Source organism: Pararge aegeria, chromosome 27 (genome assembly GCF_905163445.1).
Source record: "Pararge aegeria chromosome 27, ilParAegt1.1, whole genome shotgun sequence".
Taxonomy (NCBI): domain Eukaryota; kingdom Metazoa; phylum Arthropoda; class Insecta; order Lepidoptera; family Nymphalidae; genus Pararge; species Pararge aegeria.
The window spans coordinates 687,550-708,833 of NC_053206.1; the positions used below are offsets into that span (position 1 = coordinate 687,550).

The 21,284-nt window shown below is 35.9% G+C and overlaps 2 protein-coding genes across 6 annotated transcripts; one reads left to right on the plus strand and one right to left on the minus strand.

Annotated features, from left to right (window-relative positions):
* Positions 1 to 597: 597 nt before the first annotated feature.
* LOC120635880 (zinc finger protein 260-like) lies at positions 598 to 20,432 on the minus strand. Of its 3 annotated transcripts, XM_039907092.1 has the most exons (5): positions 10,221 to 10,335; positions 9,940 to 10,118; positions 8,778 to 9,143; positions 6,239 to 6,290; positions 598 to 3,094 (listed from the first exon to the last, which is right to left on the minus strand). In XM_039907092.1, the coding sequence occupies exons 3-5, from the start codon at positions 9,090 to 9,092 to the stop codon at positions 1,314 to 1,316; spliced, it is 2,148 nt and encodes a 715-aa protein (XP_039763026.1). In that variant the 5' UTR covers positions 9,093 to 9,143; positions 9,940 to 10,118; positions 10,221 to 10,335; the 3' UTR covers positions 598 to 1,313. The 3 variants fall into 3 exon arrangements, with proteins under 3 accessions (XP_039763026.1, XP_039763027.1, XP_039763025.1); XM_039907093.1 differs by lacking the exons at positions 9,940 to 10,118; positions 10,221 to 10,335 and adding an exon at positions 20,223 to 20,432; XM_039907091.1 differs by having other exon boundaries at positions 9,940 to 10,335.
* Positions 10,823 to 18,814, plus strand: LOC120635885 (zinc finger protein 525-like). 3 transcript variants are annotated; one of them, XM_039907104.1, is made up of 4 exons: positions 10,823 to 11,055; positions 12,675 to 13,118; positions 13,368 to 13,475; positions 17,472 to 18,814. In XM_039907104.1, exon 4 carries the CDS (start codon positions 17,624 to 17,626, stop codon positions 18,452 to 18,454), a length of 831 nt encoding a protein of 276 aa, XP_039763038.1. In that variant the 5' UTR covers positions 10,823 to 11,055; positions 12,675 to 13,118; positions 13,368 to 13,475; positions 17,472 to 17,623; the 3' UTR covers positions 18,455 to 18,814. The 3 variants fall into 3 exon arrangements, with proteins under 3 accessions (XP_039763038.1, XP_039763040.1, XP_039763041.1); XM_039907106.1 differs by having other exon boundaries at positions 10,823 to 11,032; XM_039907107.1 differs by lacking the exon at positions 10,823 to 11,055 and adding an exon at positions 12,210 to 12,636 and having other exon boundaries at positions 13,058 to 13,118.
* Positions 20,433 to 21,284: the final 852 nt, after the last annotated feature.

Genomic DNA, 21,284 nt, shown 5'->3' on the forward strand with positions numbered 1-21,284 from the left:
GGCTTCGTACCAAACTTCTTCTGGCAAATATCACAGAAATATTTTTTTTTGGTTATATAAAAATTTTTATGAGTACAAAATCATCAAGGGGTAAGAAAACTTGAAATCGTAATGCTTTGTGACGACCTCCGTGGCGCAACGGTGAGCGCTGTGAATTTAAGTAGGAGGTCCCGAGTTCGATTCCTAGCAGAAGCAATTTGAAAATTTAAAATTTCAGGGGCTTTGGCCGTGGCTGGTTACCACCCTAAAAAAGACGTGCCGCTAAACGTTTTTTTTTTTTTTAATAAATATACTACGACAATACACACACCGCCATCTAGCCCCAAAGTAAGCGTAGCTTGTGTTATGGGTACTAAGATAGCTGATGAATATTTTTTTTATAAATATAATACACATAAATACTTATAATATACAGATAAACACCCAGACACTGAAAAACATTCATGTTCATCACAAAAACGTTTTCCAGTTGTGGGAATCGAAACCTCGGTCTAGAACTCAGAAAGCAGGGTCGCTGCCCACTCGGCCGTCGATTAGGGGTATGAAAACCATACTCCCTAACGGGTTAGCCCGCTGCCATCTTACACTGCATTATCACTTACCACCAGGTGAGATTGCAGTCAAGGGCTAATTTGTAGAGGAATAAAAAAAAACTACTTGGGAATTTTCTTTTCCCAACAAGTCGCACATGGTACTCGTTGCAACTTTGTTTTTTATTAAAGTTCCCAACCAGTCACATCCAATGGTCAACGAGTCACACTGTGTCACAATTGGATGTGACTCGTTGGGAACTCACATACTTAAAATAGCTTCGCAATATATTTATAATAATATAGTCTTTGTGGTAAAATATTACTCTTTATAAACAAAAAGCTGTATTTAACAATAGAGTTACCAGACACAGACATAAATTAGTGATATTTGCATATCGTCTGCAAAAGGTTCAGAACTCCTTTGTGGGGTTGAGTATACGTTTTTTCAACATGATTCCTAAAGTAATTCTGGACCTACCGTTGCATACAATTAAAAAATATATAAAAACACATCTAATACAGCGAGGTTACTATACATTTGATGAATTATTTAATGACCAGGTATATTGAAGGCAGCCAGCTTCGCTCTCATCTCCCGCAAGATAGAAAAATGATTGTAAATGTTGATGTTGGAAAAGACCAACTGAGTTTCTTGCCAGTTCTTCTCGGTGGAATACACTTCACTACACAGACATACTTGATATAAAAGAATTTCCATTTTTTTAAATATTGTTTTGTGATATCCCCGTGGACAAAATGCTAGCTGTGCAGGAGAAAGTGCTAATGGACACTCTTATGTCGAGTCAAATGGTGTTTTGTTGCAAACTTCTTCTGACAAGTGTCACAGGAATACGGTTTCTCACCGGTATGTATTCTCATATGTATATTTAAAGTGTTCTTTTGTGCAAACTTGTTCTCGCAGTAGTTACAACTGTACGGCTTCTCCCCAGTGTGACGTCTCATGTGGATTGTCAGACAAATTTTCTGTGCAAATTTCTTCTCGCACAGATCACAGGAATATGGTTTCTCCCCCGTGTGAGTTCGCATGTGAGTGTTCAAATGGATTTTCTGTTTGAATTTCTTATTGCACAAATAGCACGAGTATGATTTATTGCTTGTGTGAATTTTCATATGATTAGATAGCATTTGTTTTAGTTTGAACTTCGTGTTGCATAGATCACAAGTATACGGTTTCTCCCCCGTATGATTTCTCATATGTATATTTAAGGAGGTTTCTTTATGGAATTTCTTGATGCACAGTTTACAAGAATACGGTTTCTCACCGGTGTGAACTCTAATGTGGATATTTAAAGCGCTTTTTGTATAGAATTTCTTGTCGCACAGATTACATGTATACGGTTTCTCACCGCCATGAGATCTCATGTGTACGTTCAAACAACTTTTTAATGCAAATTTCTTTTGGCAAAGTTCACAAGAATAGGGTTTCTCGCCTGTGTGCACTCTCATATGTATGTTCAAATAACTTTTTGTATTAAAATTCTTGTTGCATATATGACAAGGATACAATAACTCGCCGGTGTGAACATTCATGTTGTGAAAATGTAAAGAAATTCTTTTGGAGAATTTCTTGTTGCATTCATCACAAGAATACGGTTTCACGTCGGAGTGTGTCTTCATGTGTTTAGTTAGATAGTTCTGACGTGCAAATTTATTGTCACATAGGTTACACGAATACGGTTTCTCACCGGTGTGTGTTCTCATGTGGATATCTAGTGAATTGCTTTTGATAAATTTCTTGTGGCACAGATCACAAGAGAACGGTTTGTCACCGGAATGAGTTTTCATATGTTTGGTGAGATAATTTTTTCTTGCAAATTTGTTCGGACACATGCTACACGTGTAAGGTTTCTCCCCTGAGTGAATCTTCAAGTGAGCGATCAAATTGTGATTTTGTGCAAACTTCTTCTCGCAGAACTTGCAGCAATACGGTTTTTCGCCAGTATGATACCTCATGTGTCTAGTCAAACGGTATTTCTGTGCAAACTTCGTTTGACATACGTCGCAAGAGTAAATTTTCTCGCTATCAATAATACTCTTAGTTTGTTTGACTTTGAATTTCGCAGGGCAAATGTTACCGGAGTGATGTATTCTGTCTGTGTGACTTCTCACGTGCCTTATTACGTGAATCCTCCGTTTAAATGCAATCTGACAAATTTCACAGACAAACAGTTTTTTTTGTTCGTCGCGACTGATGCAATGTGCCACAGACGCATTGTTCTTGTCGTCGCAATTGCACGGTCGGACCTCTTTAGCCCCCACAGTAGCTTGAGATCGAATTGTTCTACCATCTAGATAGTTATTAAAGTCAGTGTTTGTCACATTTGTTTCATTTTCTTCCACTTTAATTACAACGGCGTGAGTAATTTGTATTTCTGTATCTAGCGGTACGTTGATTTCTGTTTTCGGAAGTCTATCTTCTACACCTTGTTCGGTTTTAATCAACTTGCACGGCGTTTTGCAATCCGTACTTCTTTCCATCGCCGACGATTGTTGCGCTATTTTGTCTTTACTAGTTGTACACTTCATCCTCGAAGGAGTGCCTGAAATGTAAAAATTTGAGTTAATCACATGGACGTTATTCCAACAAAAGACTGCAAAACCAAACCATGTAGAAGCGACATTAGAAATAAAGAAAGAAAAACTTTATTTGGATATACACACACTAGAATTAAAATACAACTTAATAGTCTACACAACAATTATAGGAACGGAGTGATCCCAAAATGGACTTCACTCAGCAAGTTTGCAGTGCCTGTTAAGACACAGCGCTGATCTTCCGTGAAGCCAGACTTGACGGTTGGACGATAGGCACTGTCAGAGCGACGCTTAAAAACTATGGGTACAATAATACAATTTAAAAGTAATATATAATTAAAAAATAAGAAGTGTAATAATAAATAAAAAATAATATAAAAGATTTGTATACATATATAATATTTTGTAACGATCGAACCGATAAAAAAAATAAAAAATAATAATAATAATAAAAAATAAACATAATAAACACACTTTAGGCACCCTTGTTCAAATGTTTGACATTAAGTGTCATTAATAACAGTATTCAATAAAAGTGGGCCTAGATGTTCACCTTGGGGCACTACTAGTAGCTAAGCCTGTTGCCGATTGAGCATCTACAACACATACCATCTTCGAGCTACATAAATAAATTGTGACGCGATCTACGTCTTCGTCGATTAATAATTAATCTAATCGAAACATTTTCAGATTTATTACTCGGATTTAGATGAGATTTAGCAAAGAGATAGATTAGAGATATTATTTAGATTTATAGTCCGGGTATAGCATAGTTCTTTTTATCCCAAAGAAATGAACCGTTCTCGAGGGTTATTATTTTTTTAATGTTTTGAAATCGACATGGTTTTTTGCATAGTGGTAGTTTAGGGGCCAGAGAACGTGAGCTACAAAATTCACGGTTCCTAGGTGACAATTATAGTATTCTACAGGAACAGTGAGTTTACTTGCCTACATCTAAACTGGGAAAGCATGCTGAGCTACTTAATCATCAGAGTGTTCCTTCATGTGTCTGTTTAAATCAATTTTACGTACAAACTTCCTGAGGCAAATATTACAACAGTGTGTTGTAATATTTGCCTCTCTCTTCGTGAAACTTGATGTGAACATTTAATGTACTTTTCTTTACGAAAGTTTTCTGGGCGACGTCACACGAATAAGTATTTAATACAGAATGATGATGGACACCGTGCCGTTTAGATCACCGCTTTCAGAATATTTGGTATCGCAAAACTGTTTTTTCGAATACTTATTGTACACACATTTGTATGGGCAGTGCTTGCAAGAATACAGCTTCTCACCAGAATGTGTGGCCCCCATGTGAGTTAAATATTTATCTAGTGCAAATGACTACAAGAGTGTGGTCTACCATCTTTGTGAATTTGCATGTGCCTATTCAAAATGCTTATATGTAAACATTTATACTGGCATTGCTTAAAGAATAACAGTTTTTCTTCAGTTTGTTCTTGTGCCGATTCATAGTTGTGATGGCGTGTGGTAAATTTGTTTGATTTTCATCAACTTTTAAAAGAGCAGAGTTATCTTGTGCTCTTTGATTCTAACATTTCAGTTTTCAGACATTAATCTTGTATATTTAAATCAGCTTTATGTTTTTAAAATTCCGATCAGCGCTGTTTTCTATCATCGCTGTTTGATGCACTCTCTTGTCTCTACTTGTACATTTCATCGGTGATGGAGTGCCTGAAACGTAACATTTTCACTAAATAGCACACAGAGCAAGGGTCGATATACTAGGTATTTAAAGAGTCAATTTTGTAAGTGTACTAGAACAATGCGATTTTGTATGCCATTAATGAACATGTTGAACAAAATTGGGCCTAGTAATGTACCTTGTGAGACGCATTTCGCTTTAAGTAGGAAAGTGCACTGCTTCTTGAAGAGTAAACATTTGTTGTATATAAGTTTTTTTTATTATAATTATTAATTTAACCCTTGACTGCATTCTCACCTGGTTTTAAGTGATGATGCAGTCTAAGGTGGCAGCGGGCTAACCTCTTGGGGAGTATAGCAGGTTTTTATGCGGCATAGTACCGAACGCCAAATCGGCACTAAGCGGCACGTCTGACCAAAAAAAATTCAGAAATAATAAATTTCCGAACTGCCCCTGCCATTAATCGAACCATTTCATTCCAATATATTCCGTTATATTTTTGAATATTATGTGAGCGACGTATAATTTTAATTAGGAAATTTCGCTTGTCATTATCATTTGAATGGGCACTTTACTCTTCTGGGATAGACCCATGTACATTATTCTTTATAGCAGAATTAAAAACAATTTTAATTCTCTTCAGTTATTCAATGTTTTCTGTTTTCAATCGTTTTATAACACCTTTATCATACCCTTTTAAATCATTATTTGGTTCTTGTTTCCTTTCATCATGTGAAACTTGTTGGACTTCATTCATTTCCTGTTTCCTCATACAATGATTTCCGTTTCCTTATCTTTCGTACAGTTTATTATTTATTTAACATTACATTCTATCTCCGAGTTTTAGTGTGACTCAGTAGACTAGTACCAAATTTCATAAAAATTGGTGCAGCCATTTTAGAATGAAAAGGTTATTACTCTGTGCGTATGAGTTTTCCACTTAGGTTGGTCCATTAATTTAGGCACCATAACAAAAAATGCGCTTTAGATATAGCTCATAGGTTCCCTACATTATTCTCGGATCAAAAATATCATTCTCCGGCCGATAAAATATCTCTATAGAAAAAAAAACATGTCATTCCAATGAGTTGTTGCTGCGTAATAGAAGTTTGAACCGTAACTTGACATTTCAATGTTCTTATAAACTGGGCTTACTTGAAATATATGAATTTTGAATTTTTGTAATTGGGAATATAAATTACTTTGTTAAGTGAGACTAACGGAAGTCACTTTTTTTTTTAAATCTTTTTTTAAGGGCTTTTACAGAACAGCTGCATGTCAGCCTAATAAACATTAACCTCTATATTTTATCAGCAAATAATCTAAACAAGAAGTCACTTAGGGCTGTATTAATAATGTGGCATAACGCTGGAATAGTTTTCAACCTCTGATATGAGAAACTGCTGTCTGTTGAAGTGCCAAAAAACACTGCTCAACTTTTATGCCACATTTATTAATAACATTCTCAGAGTTAACTTACCAGGTGGTTGAGGACTGACGGTGGGTAACACCGTTTCAAGTTCTGGATCGGACTGAAAGCAAAAATATCTGACTATTATATATATTAAAACTAATATTGTGTAAGACTATGAAATTCTCTGCCTGCTGATATTGATCAGTGAAAAACTTTATGCATTTGAAATATTCTTTTGAAATCTATTTTTAAATTAACATTTAAGAAATTTGACGGCCGATTGCCGCAGTTTGCAGCGACCCTGCTTTCTGAGTCCAAGGCCGTGGGTTCGATTCCCACAACTGGAAAATGTTTGTGTGATGGGCATGAATGTTTTTCAGTGTCTGAGTGTTTATATGTATATTATAAGTATTTATATATTATATTCATAAAAATATTCAACAGCTATCTTAGTACCCACACTTAGTACCAACACAAGCTACGCTTACTTTGGGGCTAGGTGGCGATGTGTGTATTGTCGTAGTATATTTATTTATTTATAAATAAATATAATAAATAGATACTGTTTTAGCGGGCAATGGGTGGGCGATTTATGAAATTCCGATGATGTTTAGGTTTGCATTAAATGTTAAACACACTTGTAGTTCGGAATCACTTTACTACGATATTTACAATATTGTTAAGAGCCGATAAGGTGGTGAGCCGACACGACTGGTGCACGAAGCCAATAGCGAATTGCCGGCAGACACTTAGTGAACCGACTACCTACAAGTGAGCGACGACGTCATAAAACTAGTCAGGAGTTTGTGTGTTTCAACTGCGAGATCGTTATGTACTAGGGTATTTTCGCCTTTTCGCGTCCGACGCCCAATTCGCGTCCAAACGACGGTAAACTGTTTTACAACAGTGAAAAATAACAATACCGACACACCAATCTAAACAAGAGCGGTTCTATTGATGTTCGGACCTATGACAGACTCACACACAAACAAAAGATCTGTGCGTGCAACCCAAATTTAATGAAAAATAAACTAATCTTGCGTGTGCAACCAACAAGTGCTGACGCGCGAATGTGCTGTAAAAAAAATAGTGAGCAGCTGTACTTTTCACGGTAAGTATTTAAGGTGTTTATGTGAAATTTAGAATACTTTGTTATCCCTGGACCTTAATTGTGAACCACACTATAGGAATAACGATGTTTGTGCTTATATTTTTCTACTGACAGCTTTATATAAGGTGGACGCGAACTGGTACATAAAATTTATAAAAAAATCACTTTGCGTCCGCTGTGGACGCAGATTACTCTAACTACTTCTCAGTCAGATGTTTAATTAAATACGATAACATGGGAAAAACAATATAAACTTCCTATCAATTTTAACAACATTAACATGCATAATATGATGGCCGATTTGCGTCCATGTTATTAGAAATATAAAAAAAGATAATGAATGTCAAAAATCAGACTTGGACGCACAGTTTTCCTACATTAGAAACCCCATAACATTTTCGTCCATCTTATCTTATCACACGAAAATAATAAAGTAAAATTTATATAATTTTATTTAAATATACTCTTTATAACCTACCTACCGTAAAAATATACAATTATTATACGAAAATTATTTTATGTATTTGCCAATATTTAAATTTTGTTCCATTTATAGGGTTCCTTACCCAAAGGGTAAAAACAGGAACCTAGTACTAAGACTTCGCTGTTCGTCTGTCACGAGGCTGTAGCTCATTAATCGTGATAGTAAGACAGTTGAAATTTTCATGGATGATGTATTTCTATTGCCGCTATAACAATAAATATTAAAAAATAGAATAAAACACGGAACACGCGAGTCCGATTCGCACTTGGCCCATTTTAAAGGCTTTGTACCGAAATGGTAAAATAGAATCCTATAAAGCCATCGACATGATATTCGAAATAATAGTGAATCTATTAATGGAGTTAGTTGGAGTAGAAAAAAAATATCCTGAAGTGCAATTTATGTTTACTTTTATGATATCAGCAATTATTAAATAAATGTTTTGACAAGCTTCCCTTTTTATTTCCTATTTCCCTTCCTAATTATTTCTAAACAGGTGGACGCCAATTGGTCCACAGGCGGACGCAATCTGGATTTTGTGGACGCAAAATGGGGAAATCGCCTATTTCAGCTATTTGTACCTGTGTAGAATAAAACCTCAGATGCGTTGTCCCAAACTGTGCATTAAACTTGACAAGACTATATAGAGACTACATTAAAACCATATTTGATTAAAAACTACCGCACGGACATTTTTTTTTTCACGTTCATACCTAACAACTCCACAAAGTGGACGCAAACAGGCGAAATTACCCTATGGTTGAATTACACCGGTAGGTACGATCGTAAATGTAAGTTCGTGAATGTCTGTATGTTCAAATTCTTATTGGTAAATTAGAATAAGGTGTTAAGTTATATATGTATGTGAAGTATTTAGATTAATTATTATTATATTATAAATAAGCATTTTCTTTATATATTGTTATTAGACCCTACACTGTTGATCCTGGAAAATGCATTGGCCGATTAAAATGTATGCTGTAATTGAAGGTGGAAGCTAAGCTACTCACTTTGATATTCGTTCCTGAACATTCTACAGACACATCCCAATAAGTTTCTCCGTCTTCTGACTTTAGTACCCTTTGCAGCTGAGCAATTTCTTTACAGAACATCGTTTCAGTTTTGATGGGGATTATTGTGCGCTTGCTTTCCTCATTCATATCAGCAGTGTTTAAATGTGGACTCGAGTTGGGTAACTCTTCTTTGGGTATAATAAAGGAATTTGTGACCGGGTGTTCCTCGGTCATTTCTGGATGATCTAACATTTCTTTTTTGGGTTCTATTAGGCAGTCGACATTTATGGACTGGTTGATTGGGAACTCCATCTTTTAATGTTTTGCTTAACTTATGTTACCATTACCTTTCTTGTGGATTTTCTGTAAGATCATCGTAATCATTTACCTTAATCCATACTTAACGCACAGACACATGCAAACGTAACACATTTTAACGCTTTAGGTACAATAACTAAGACAGACTGCCTAATGTGCTCTCTGAGGCAAGGTGGATGACCAAAATTGGACTATCTGCAGAGTGCTGCTGAACGCAAGTGACACATAATCGTAGAATTATGGTCCAGCAGTTCCATTTAGGCAGTAGTCGTCAAGTTTTTTTATAGTATTAAAAAATATATATTACTATTACTTCTCAGTAAAATCTGCCTTCTGAACCAGTGGTAGAGTCACTACACACAGACACACTTGACGTTTCATAAGTGCTTATATTAGGTCTACTTGAAAAAAATGAAATTTGAATTTTGTTGAATTTTAAAGCTTGTTATACTATAAAATTATGTTGGAAAATAGCAATCTATAGTTTCTTGCCAGCTCTTTGTGGTGGAATATGCCTTCCGAACCAGTGGTAGAGTCACTACAGACTGACTTGACGTTTCAAAAGTGCATATAAACTAGGCCTACTTGAAATAAAAGAATTTTGAGTTTGATTTTAAGCTCTGTCACAGAATTATCTATAAATAATACTATACAATTTTCAACTAAAACCCCATTAGCTAACACAGCTCACTTGTTAAATAAAGGATGGTTGATCAATTAACCACTTGACTTCCACGTCCCTTGCGCTTAGCATTCTCAATAGATAGGTGGGAGTTTGTGATACTAAAAGTAGCTGAATGTATAGAATGAATTCTGAACGTTATTTATCATTTTAACTTACATAGTAATATAGTACGCGTATGTGATAGACGAGTGTATCGTATGAGGTGATTAAGAGAATATAACAGAGAGCCGGCAGCAGCGTACTTTGTGCTACTGCTACCAACTGCGATCATGTCTGTCCTGGCAAACCCTCCTCTCCCATATGTGTCAGCTATATGATAAACACGGCAAAGTATACTAAATCAAATCAGAAACAATGAACTGATAAGTTAAACAGACTCCCACGTAAATCAGTGATGAAAAGTTTGTTGAACTATGCGACAAATGAAATATTTTTACTTTTTCTTTCAATTATAGTATAATTCATACACCCTACTGCACTATGCATTCAATACGAGAGTCGAGAATCCTTGCCTTTTATTATTAAATATCAAATTGATCACGAAAATCGAAATTTGAGATCACAGACAGGTAAATAAATAATTGAGACGACTTTTTTTTTATTTTTTTTTATTTTGCGGCCATGGATTCAAGCCCTTTAAGGCCTAATGAGAAGACTATTATTTGTTGCCTCAGATTTAACCACAGATATGCTAATTGCTAATTTAGTAACTCAGATTCGTGAAGTTACATGTCACATCAGTCATAAAGTCGTAGCCAAAGAACAAAGAGATTTTTTTAATTTTAAATTTTAATCTAAATAGTACTAACTATTTTGGTGTTTGTAACGAATAACGATAGCAAAGTTGGAAACCCAATGCCTTTTAAAAGTCTTTCAGACTAAAATCACTGTCTTAAGGCATTGTATTGTTAAATTCAAAGAATAAGCTTTAAAAGGTAAGAGTTCTTCTATCAACAGTTAAGAGTAAAAAAAAAGCCAATGTTAACGTCCACAGACTCAATGATTGTCCATAGATGGCAACGAAATGTCAATGGTCTTTAGCCAAGTAACATGGGAAAGTTAGGAATTTCTGGGGAATTTTCTATTCCTTGTGAACTTTCAAAAATTTCTCGGAACTATTGGGATTAGTAAAAATAATGTTTTGGTGAAAGGGTTATGATACAATAGCCTGTTAAGTTTGATCTAAATATTCCTCTGTTGTGGCACATCAAAACAATAATAGAATCTTTGTTTTGTACCTGTACCTTAGGTCTATCAAACTTCGTTCTAAGAGTAAGTCTGATTGCAGTGACTACTCCTGATTCCATCGCAATCACTATTTAAACAACATTATTTGTTAATCAGAACTTGATCAATTGTATCGAAACTTCGCTCGAATATAATATGTGCTCAAACATATTGCCTAAAACGTATGCATTGGTATATCCAAAATTACCTTGGGAACTAATTTTTACATAATAATAATAATTATTATTATTATTTAACTTTGATGGCCGATTGGCTCAGTGGGCAGCAAACCTGATTTCTGAGTCTAAGGCTGTGGGTTTGATTCCTACAACTGAAAAAGGTTTGTGTGATGAACACAAATGTTTTTCAGTGTCTGGGTGTTCATCTGTATATTTATTTAGATATATTCATGAAAAAATTTCATCAGTCACAAAACAAGCTATGCTCACTTTGGGGTAGGATGGCAATGTGTGTCTTTTGTCATAGTTTACCTATTAGTGTATAAACTTAACCCCATAATTGACTTCTGTACCTTTCAAAGATGATATGCAGTTGTCACCAGTTAATGACCTTACTGTTATAAAAACAAAATGCTATAAAACCAAATGAAAATCATTTAAGAAAAACAATTTGGCCAAAAGTCCAATGTATAATACATAATTTCTATCATTTATTATTTTTCTTTTTTTTTTTTTTAAATTATTAACAATGCAATGCAACAATAAATTAAAAAACACTATTAAAAATTTATAAAAAAAAAACTTCCACCCTCCGCTTTTGAATGCCCAAGCAACCGGTGGTCAGGGCTCCAGAGTGATAAACCTCCTATAAATAAAAAAAAAAAAAAATATATTATATAATAAATAATAAATAATAAATAATAAATAATTATAATTATTATAAACCTCCTATAAACCCCCTATACATATATTATTACTGATTGCAAGTTATCCTGTTGTTCTTTTTATTATTTTATAGTCGTAATTGACATACTAACCAATGATCCATATTGGCCATATTATGGTACTGTCACCTGTAATAATAATATTAATAATCATTTAATTCAGAGGTTTCCATCCATAGATTGTTAGTATATTAGTAACAATTTTTCCTTAACCACTAAGTTAGTATTGTATAGTTTAAATAATAAAAAATAAATAAATAAATAAATAAATAAACGACATTACACTCAACCGATTGCTACTCTCACACAGTGGCACAGTATAGGGCAGTCGAATGTGGCAGCAAATACCTTTAGAATGCCGTTGTTCGCTGGTACGTAAACGCTGTAGGAGAGAGACTGCTTTGTTACCCATTATGGCGAAAAAGTCATTTGTTGCTGCGTCTGCGAACATTTTAGAGGCGCTACAGCGCCACGGCAGCCTCAACAGCATTCTAAAGGCGTTGTTATATTGAACACGCAGGGCATTGTGAATTGTCAATCAGAGCAAAAATTTGTCGAGCATTCTACAAACACATTGTCATTTTGACAACCCACACCCATCAAACATAGGTCTTGATGTTAGGTTTTATATGCCTGTAATTAAACAGGGAACCACAACCTCCAGGATAAAACATGAGAATACTGCTAATCAGTATGGCGGAATAGGGGATTCCCAGGATGAGGTCTGTCACTAGAAGCTTTACGACTTCTCTGTTTGCAGGTTTCAGGCTGTGCATAGAGTCTGTGCTGGTGTGCTAGAAGCTCTCAGTAAAAATGGATCTCTTGCCAATTGATACAGGGTTTATGCACAGTGTTTCTTGACCAAGTACTTGTCTGTGAAACAAAAATTGGTTTGAGTTAAAGGGCTTCAAACTGTACAACTTTTCATATAACTCGGACCACACTCTGCGTTATGAAACCAAAACTTGTAGACAAGCAGGCAGATATAATGATTACTCACCAAATAGTTCACCAAGTTAAAGTAAAAAGGGCAAAAGCAGATAATCAGAAAACAAAAAAATGCAAAGGAACGGACAAAAATAAAGATTCTGAATAATTTAGCAGACAGTGCCAGTTTAAAAACAGATGACTCTATTGTTATAGTGACAATGGAGTACGCCTGAAGCAGGAATCTTTAGGCTTAATAAAAAAGGATGTGAATAGAGTAGGTAGCAGTGAAATAATAAAAAATTATGTTAATAAAATAGCTAATATAATGTTAATATAATAGTATGTTACTACGAATGAAACAATACTGCAACAGAAATCTTCAAATGATCATAAAATAATAAATGATACAAATAAAATAGTTGACAGAGATAAAATAGCTAATAATATAAATAAAATAGTTGGTGATGTTACAATCAAAATTGAATCTTTGGAGTCCAGTCATAATATCTATGATGTATTTCAGCAAGAGTTCTGTACTGAAAGCTCAGAATTGGAATATGTGAATGATACCTCTGCCATAAACAATGATGTCAAACATGAGTTTATAGGACATAAGTGGACCCAAATTAAAGTGAGTTGACCATAAAAATTAACTCCTGTCGAAGTTACTGTCTCTTTTTATAATTTTACCAAAATTCATTTATTTGACGGCCGAGTGGCGCAGTGGGCAGCGACCCTGCTTTCTGAGTCCAAGGTCGTGGCTTCGATTCCCACAACTGGAAAATGTTTGTGTGATGAACATGAATGTTTTTCAGTGTCTGGGCGTTTATCTGTATATTGTAAGTATTTATGTGTATTATATTCATAAAAAAATATTCATCATAAGCTTACTTTGGGGCTAGATTGCGATGTGTTTGTTGTCGTAGTATATTTATTTATTTTATTTATTTCAAGTAGGTTTATAAGCCATTTTGAAACGTCAAGCCAATCTGTTTGTATTGTAGTGTCAATCAGTGGTTCGGAAGACAGATCCTAACAAGAAGATCCTAGCAAGAAACTCAGCAGATTTCTCTTTTTCAACATCATTTTACAGTTTACAATCTGTTAAATTTTCTATCTCGTTTGAGATGAGAACTCACCTGGTGGTGATGATGCAGTCTAAGATGGAAGCGGGCTAACCTGTTAGGGATATGTAGTCATATCCCTAATTGGTTTCTACGCGACATCGCACCGGAATACTAAATCGCTTAGAGAGACTTTTTTGTCGGTATGGTGGTAACTAGGCACGACCGCCTACTTAAATTCATAGCGCTCACCGTTGAGCCACGGAGGTCGTCGAAATGAAGTGACAACAACCTGTTTGAGAAACACAACAAAAGGTTGTGGTTTTTGGTGCTTCAGTATTAGTGCACGGATCCAGCAGTGGACGTTTTTTTATATTAATAGCGGGCAAACGAGCAAGTGATGATAAGTGATCAGTGATCACCGCCGCCCATAAACATCTGCAGCACCAGAGGAGTTATTTGCAGAACCATTTATTTGCAGGAGGAGTCTCCTGAAGTTGAAGCGAGTTTCTTTTTTTTTTTTTTAATTTATTGTTCAAAATAAAAGTAACAAATATTTTTCCTACATAATTATCCATCCCCTTAGAAACTATGCGTTTATGGTGGGGACTGTACTCCAACACTCGGTATGTGCAGATAAAGGGAGACCAGTTCTGCACCCTGCTTTGCCCGCTTCGCTTACCTCCTGCTCGTTTGTTATACAACGTGTAACCGAATTACATATATATTATAATACTAGCTGTTGCCCGCGACTTCGCCTGCGTTTGATTTTGTTTTTTTTTCAATTGAAATTCAATTTAGTTGTAGTTCTAAAAAAAAATAAAGTATTCAGTATAGCAAAGCCTTAAATGAGGGGTTTGCTGCTGTCCGCTGAGGAGTTCTGTCCTCTATCTCCAACCACAGTTTAGGCAAAATAAAACACATATTATGACCTCTATAGTACAAAAATAATTATTTAAATCGGTTATAATTTGTCGGAGTTATGGTGTAAAATCGTCAAACACTTATCCCCTCTTCCAAAGGAACCGAGCTTAATGTCGGGATAAAAAGTATTCTGTATTACTTCTAACACTTCCAAGAATATGTGTACAAAGCTACATGAGGATCGGTTGAGTAGTTTTTGCGTGTAAGCGTAACAAACAAACTTACATTGACATTTATAATATTAGTAGGGATTTATCTTGTTACGCCAAAGGAGAAGAATAATTTCTAACGCGTGTACATGAGTACACATACGTTTTTTTTTTTGTGTGATATATTATATCTTTGTGAAAACGCTCTTATAATTGGCCATTCTGTTATTATTTAGGCTGTCAAATAAATACGCGACTAACACAATCGAGGAACGCTTTGCCAAAAAGGTCACCGGAGCTAGGCATTCCGTTTGCATCCAGACTGCAAGACTAGATATCGAGACTTTATATAGACGTGCCATCTGTAGTCCTAGTACAAGTTTTGGTCGCTCGCAGTCGACGGTTCGTTTTCGCTTATCAAACTATGTATTATCTCATAAATATAAGTAAATTTATACACTTCAACAATACACACATCGCCATCTAGCCCCAAAGTAACCGTAGCTTGAGTTATGGGCACTAAGATAGCTGATGAATATTTTTGTGAATATAATACACATAAATACTTATAATATACAGAAAAACACCCAGACACTGAGAAACAATCATGTTCATCACACAAACATTTTCCAGTTGTGGGAATCGAACCCACGGCCTAGGACTCAGAAAGCAGGGTCTGCACCAGTCGGCCGTCAAATCATGTCTATTAACTTCACAAAACAGGGCACTACCACTCATGGGAGATTTTTTTTAGAGGACCCTCCATAATCGATACTGAAGCTAAAACTGTATGTTAGTTATGATAACCAGGGTCGACAGCTTTACGTGCTCTCCGAGGTACGGGGGTTGACACCATTAATGTCCTACTGTATACTGAGCGACGCGATGGCTCGCAGTACAGAATTACCTATACTGGATTTAATAGTGTACTACCTGCTGTATACTGTATTGCTTTTTAATGGTTAAAATATGATATTGTATATATTTAAACTTATTAGATTTTAGAGGAATGTGCAGGGTCCAAATAAACTCATGTGAATTTCAGGATGCGAAGAATAATAATTTTAGGAGTTTGTGTAATAAAAATAAATAAATAAATAAAGAGTCGCAAATCCTGTATTCCTGATTTTTGTTACACGAACGTTCTGTTTAAAGTACGATCTAAAGAATTGTAGGCAAATTTTAGCTTTAATGCAATGCGAATAAGATTCACTTTGATTCGATATTCAAATAAGTATTATTTTAATAGTAGTAAAGCTTTGACGACCTCCCTGGCGCAACGGTGCGCTGTGAATTTAAGAAGGAGGTCCCGGATTCGATTCGCGACAAGGGCAGTTTGGGAATTGTTACTACTCTACCGACAAAGACGTGCCGTTAAGCGATTTAGTGTTCCGGTGCGATGTCGCGTAAAAACCGATTATGACTACCATACTCCCTAACAGGTTAGCCCGCTACCATCTTAGACAGCATTTTCACCTACCATAAGTTGAGATTTTAGTCGAGGGCTAACTTGTAGTGGAATAAAATAAAAGAGCTATTTGAGACAGAGCTTGTCCGGGGAAGTACGCTTGCTACGAAGTGCTTATTTCTGCTGCGGAGCGGCATTGTTATCGCTACTTAGCGATAAGGCCGCCTTTTGTATCCTACTACATACTCTAAGTGTCTGTTCTTTTCGAAGTGACAACGTCTTATAATTCGATGGAACCGGCTGCACGCACGAAAAAACATGACGTATGCGGCGTTACCTCGCTATGAGGCGTTCCATTCAAGGCTTGAAGTGCACGCGAGAGCGCGGACCGAGCGACAAAGAGGCACAGTCGGCCTCCGCGTTCGACATCTGTCTCTCTCCTACTTGAGTGAGCGATGCGTCCGCGTGGACAGCTTCTAAACAATAATACATTTACATGTTTTCGGCAAGGATGAAGTGCAGTGAAAAGTGAATGTGGTGTCAATTGTTTATAGCAACGATAATATCTATCAAATAAATAAAATTAAAATTTTCTTTTGAAAAATGCAACCATTCCATCAGTATTTTCTTACGACGTTGTCACGTTCAACTATCGTCAGTAAGCCGACTTTACAGACAACCAATTTTTTTTTTTATGAATAATATGCATAAATACTTATATTATATAGATAAACACCCAGACACTGAAAAACATTCATGTTCATCACACAAATATTGTCCAGTTGTGGGAATCGAACCCACGGCCTTGGACTCATAAAGCAGGGTCGCTGCAAACTGCGCCAATTGGCCGTCAAATATTTAACGCTTCCACACAACAGACATTATTTTTGAAATTTTAAGATTATGTATATAAGTTACCGCTTTGTTATAGCGGCATCATACATAATCTGAAAATTCCAACTGTTTAACTTTCACGGTGCATTAGATACAAGACAGCAGAGTTAGTAATAGCTTCCCATTTTAGCCTTCGGGTAAGGAACCCTAAAAACCTCTTACTTTAATCTGCTTTCTCTATGTTTCAGATGCAGTAGCAAAGGAATGCAAAACTATCAAAGGTACAAAGAAGAATTTAGTAACACCAACGATAGAAGTCAGTATTGAACCGATTAAAAAACCATTAAAAAAAGCTAAATACGATCGTACCAAACCGCAAGGTTATAGCTCGGTCACTCCCATGTATATCCGGACGCCAGAGAAACTTTTCCTTTGCAACATATGCTCGTACAAAACTGCGGATAAGTCTAACGTAGTGAGGCACATGAGAACTCACACCGGTGAAAAACCTCACGCCTGTGAGTTTTGCGACCTAAAGTTTTCGCAAAAGAGTAACCTAATACAACACACAAACACCCACACCGGAAAAAAGCCTTACTGCTGTGAGCAATGCGATTATAAATGTACAGTGAAACATAATCTAATATGCCACATGAGGATTCACACTGGAGAGAAACCGTATTCTTGTGAGAACTGCGACTTCAAATGTGCACAAATTAGCACTCTCAAATACCACATGCTGAGTCACAGGAGTGAGAAACCATATTCGTGTAAAAGTTGCGACTACAAATGCTTGCAAATCAGCGATTTAAGAAAGCACACGAGACGTCACACAGGTGAGAAGCCGTATTTTTGCGAGCAATGCGATTATACGTGCTCACGGAAATACAGTTTGAATAGGCACATGAGAATTCACACCGGCGAAAAGCCTTATTCTTGCGAGCTCTGCGACTTCAGATGCTCGAACTCCACCAGCCTTAAAACCCATATGATGACGCACACGGGTGTTAATCCATTCTCATGTCAATATTGCGACTATAAATGCAAGAAAACCAGTGATCTCATAATACACGTACGGACACACACCGGCGAAAAACCTTACTCGTGTGAGTACTGTGGCTATAAATCCGCGAGAGGTAATTTAAAAATCCACATGAGAACTCACACTCGTAAGAAGTCGAATTTACGCAAGCTAGTCTCTAAAACCCCACATGAGAACTCACACTCGTAAGAAGTCGAATTTACGCAAGTTAGTCTCTAAAACCCCACATGAGAACTCACACTCGTAAGAAGTCTAATTTACGCAAGCTAGTCTCTAAAACCCCACATGAGAACTCACACTCGTAAGAAGTCGAATTTACGCAAGTTAGTCTCTAAAACCCCACATGAGAACTCACACTCGTAAGAAGTCGAATTTACGCAAGCTAGTCTCTAAAACCCCACATGAGAACTAACACTAGTTAAAATCAATAAATACCGCAAGGTAAAAGTAGACTAAGTATAGTCTGTGATCTATGCCCAACGGTTAGTAGTTTAATCTGTATTAGTATGTTGTTATTTTTGATTTTCTTTCTGCATCGTATTAATTTTGTTTTTTTTTTTTTATTACTTTGTACACCTAAATTTATGTTTGTAATTATTGTTAAGTTATAAGGACGTAGTGTTTGTGTTATATTTGTTATTTATCAGTAACTTACCCATAGAGTATACAAACACTACGTCAGACCATGTCGCTGCCGGTCCGCAAAAACCGTTACCTTTGGTCCCTACTGAAAATCAGCGTTGTAGTATTCCTTGGTATTTACTGCCATGGTGCTGCGGCACAGAGCTGAGTACGTGACCCGTTGACCACAACGAAGCAACATATCATAAATTATTGTTTATATTTTTTCTTTTTCTCTGTCTTCTTATCGTAGTATTTTGTAATTTATTTATTGTGGTTAATAAATATTTGATGGCGCCGGCAAGAAATCTGTAAACAACACGTGCACCGCTCTCGCCACCTGGCGCATTGTTCATTATCCCCACTCACCTACTACTCAAGTCGTTATGATCCGTATATAAAGACCGAAACTACAGTGGCGAGGCAGTCTTGGCTCTGGCGTAGCACGGTGCACATGATGTACCCTGCTAGTAGCTTATCCTAGACGCTTAGGATAATTAATTTGTGGAAAACGAATTAATTATTATTCCCAACTATAAATTAGAATTAGTAGCCACAATTTATAGTTTATAACCATCTCGCATAATTACTATCTTGATTGAAGTAGTGGTTAGTTATTATTAACTAAGTGATTATAACTTCACTTCATTTCATTTCATTAGAAAGACTACTTTCCTGACTTATCCGCTTCTTTTATTTATTATGTCGGACCCCCCTGCCGACATATTTATTATTTATTATTATTATTATTTAATACTGGAAAAATACCTGAGAATTTAAAAATCCACATGAGTACTAGTAATTTACGCAGCTAGTCTCCAAGAACCCACATGAGAACTAACACTGGAGTGAACATTGTAGCGAGTAATTAACATCTTTGAAAGCATGATAACCACGGCACCGTACTCCCGCTAATGAGAAGGGTTTAGGCCGTAGCCCACCACACTAGCCAAGTGTCGGTTGGTAGATTTCACACTCCCTTGAGAACGTTATGCAGATTTCTCAGGCCTGCTGGTTTCTCCGCAATGTTCCTTTATCCTTAATGCTTTATTTACTTAATTTAAAAAAACGCGCATAACTCCGAAAGTCAGAGATGTGCACATTAAACTCGGTGCCTCGGAAAGAGAGGCTGAGGCTTTGACCATGAGTCTATTACCGCTTTAAGTATTAGTGATAATAGTAAAAATTGTAAAAAAAACGTGTGTGAACTTATGTACACGCGTTAGAAGTTATACTTATTGGGCGTAACAAGATAAAAATCTTTACAAAAAAATCTTTCGCCTTATTCTACGTTTGTAGAGAAAACGACAGTAACAATACGAAAAGGTTATCTTACTATCGGTAAACCAAGATTCATCACTAAAATTTGAGATTTTTGTATGTAAAATTGAATCAATTAAATCACCGGAATGAGCCCGCAGACTTTCAAAGTGTAGTGTCAAAACTTTTATTGGAAAACCAAATTGTTGAGTATATCTAACTTCAGGGTGTCAGTTTTTCGTGACGCGCGCGCCCATCGTAAAAATGTACTCATCATTTTTTCCTAACGCTCCAAAACAAGTATAACTTCAAAAACATGATAAATGTGAGATGGTGATAAAAGAAAGAAAAACAGACCCAAGTTTCTTGTGGGCTACTTAAACAACTAATTATTTAGTATTAAAAATTGTATCAAAAATGGCATCTATGGTTTTATTTGAATAAAGAATGTTGTGAATTTGAAACATTTTTCCTTTCTTTGTATTTACAATTTTTTATATAGTAATTGACCAACAAAGCAGGTTGCCTACCTGATGTTAAATAGAAAACCTTTGTCTATAAAGAGCCATATATATCCCACCCACATCCCTAATCGAATTCGACGCGAAGTCCGGTACGATGCCTCGGTAAAGTCTTTGCCAGTAGGGTGGTAGCAGACCAGACCAGAAAAAATTAGGTTTATTGCAAATACCCAAATTGCCTCTTCCATATACCTAAATTGCCCCTGCTTAGGGTCGAATCTAGGACCACCACTCGGAATACCAGCGCTGTCCACTAAGCCAGAGTAGTCTTATTTATCTACGCTGTAGGTAAGCAAATAATAATACAAAACGATGAATTAATTATTATATATACAATATATTTATTTAATTTTTAAATAAAACGAAACGATTAACATAATATTATTAGTTATTAATAACTATATAATAATAAAACTATTTCGATATTATTGGCACATTAAGCGGTATCACTAAAATTTCAGCTTTTATTAAGACAACAAACCTTTTTTGTTTTAAAATAAATGTTCTCAAAAAACCAACTCCAAATGCAAATGCAATTTTTTGATTCAAGAAACTACTGAACTGTCTGCTAACTTCAAAATTTTGTTGCTTGGTATTGCGTTTGGAAGTCGTTTTTT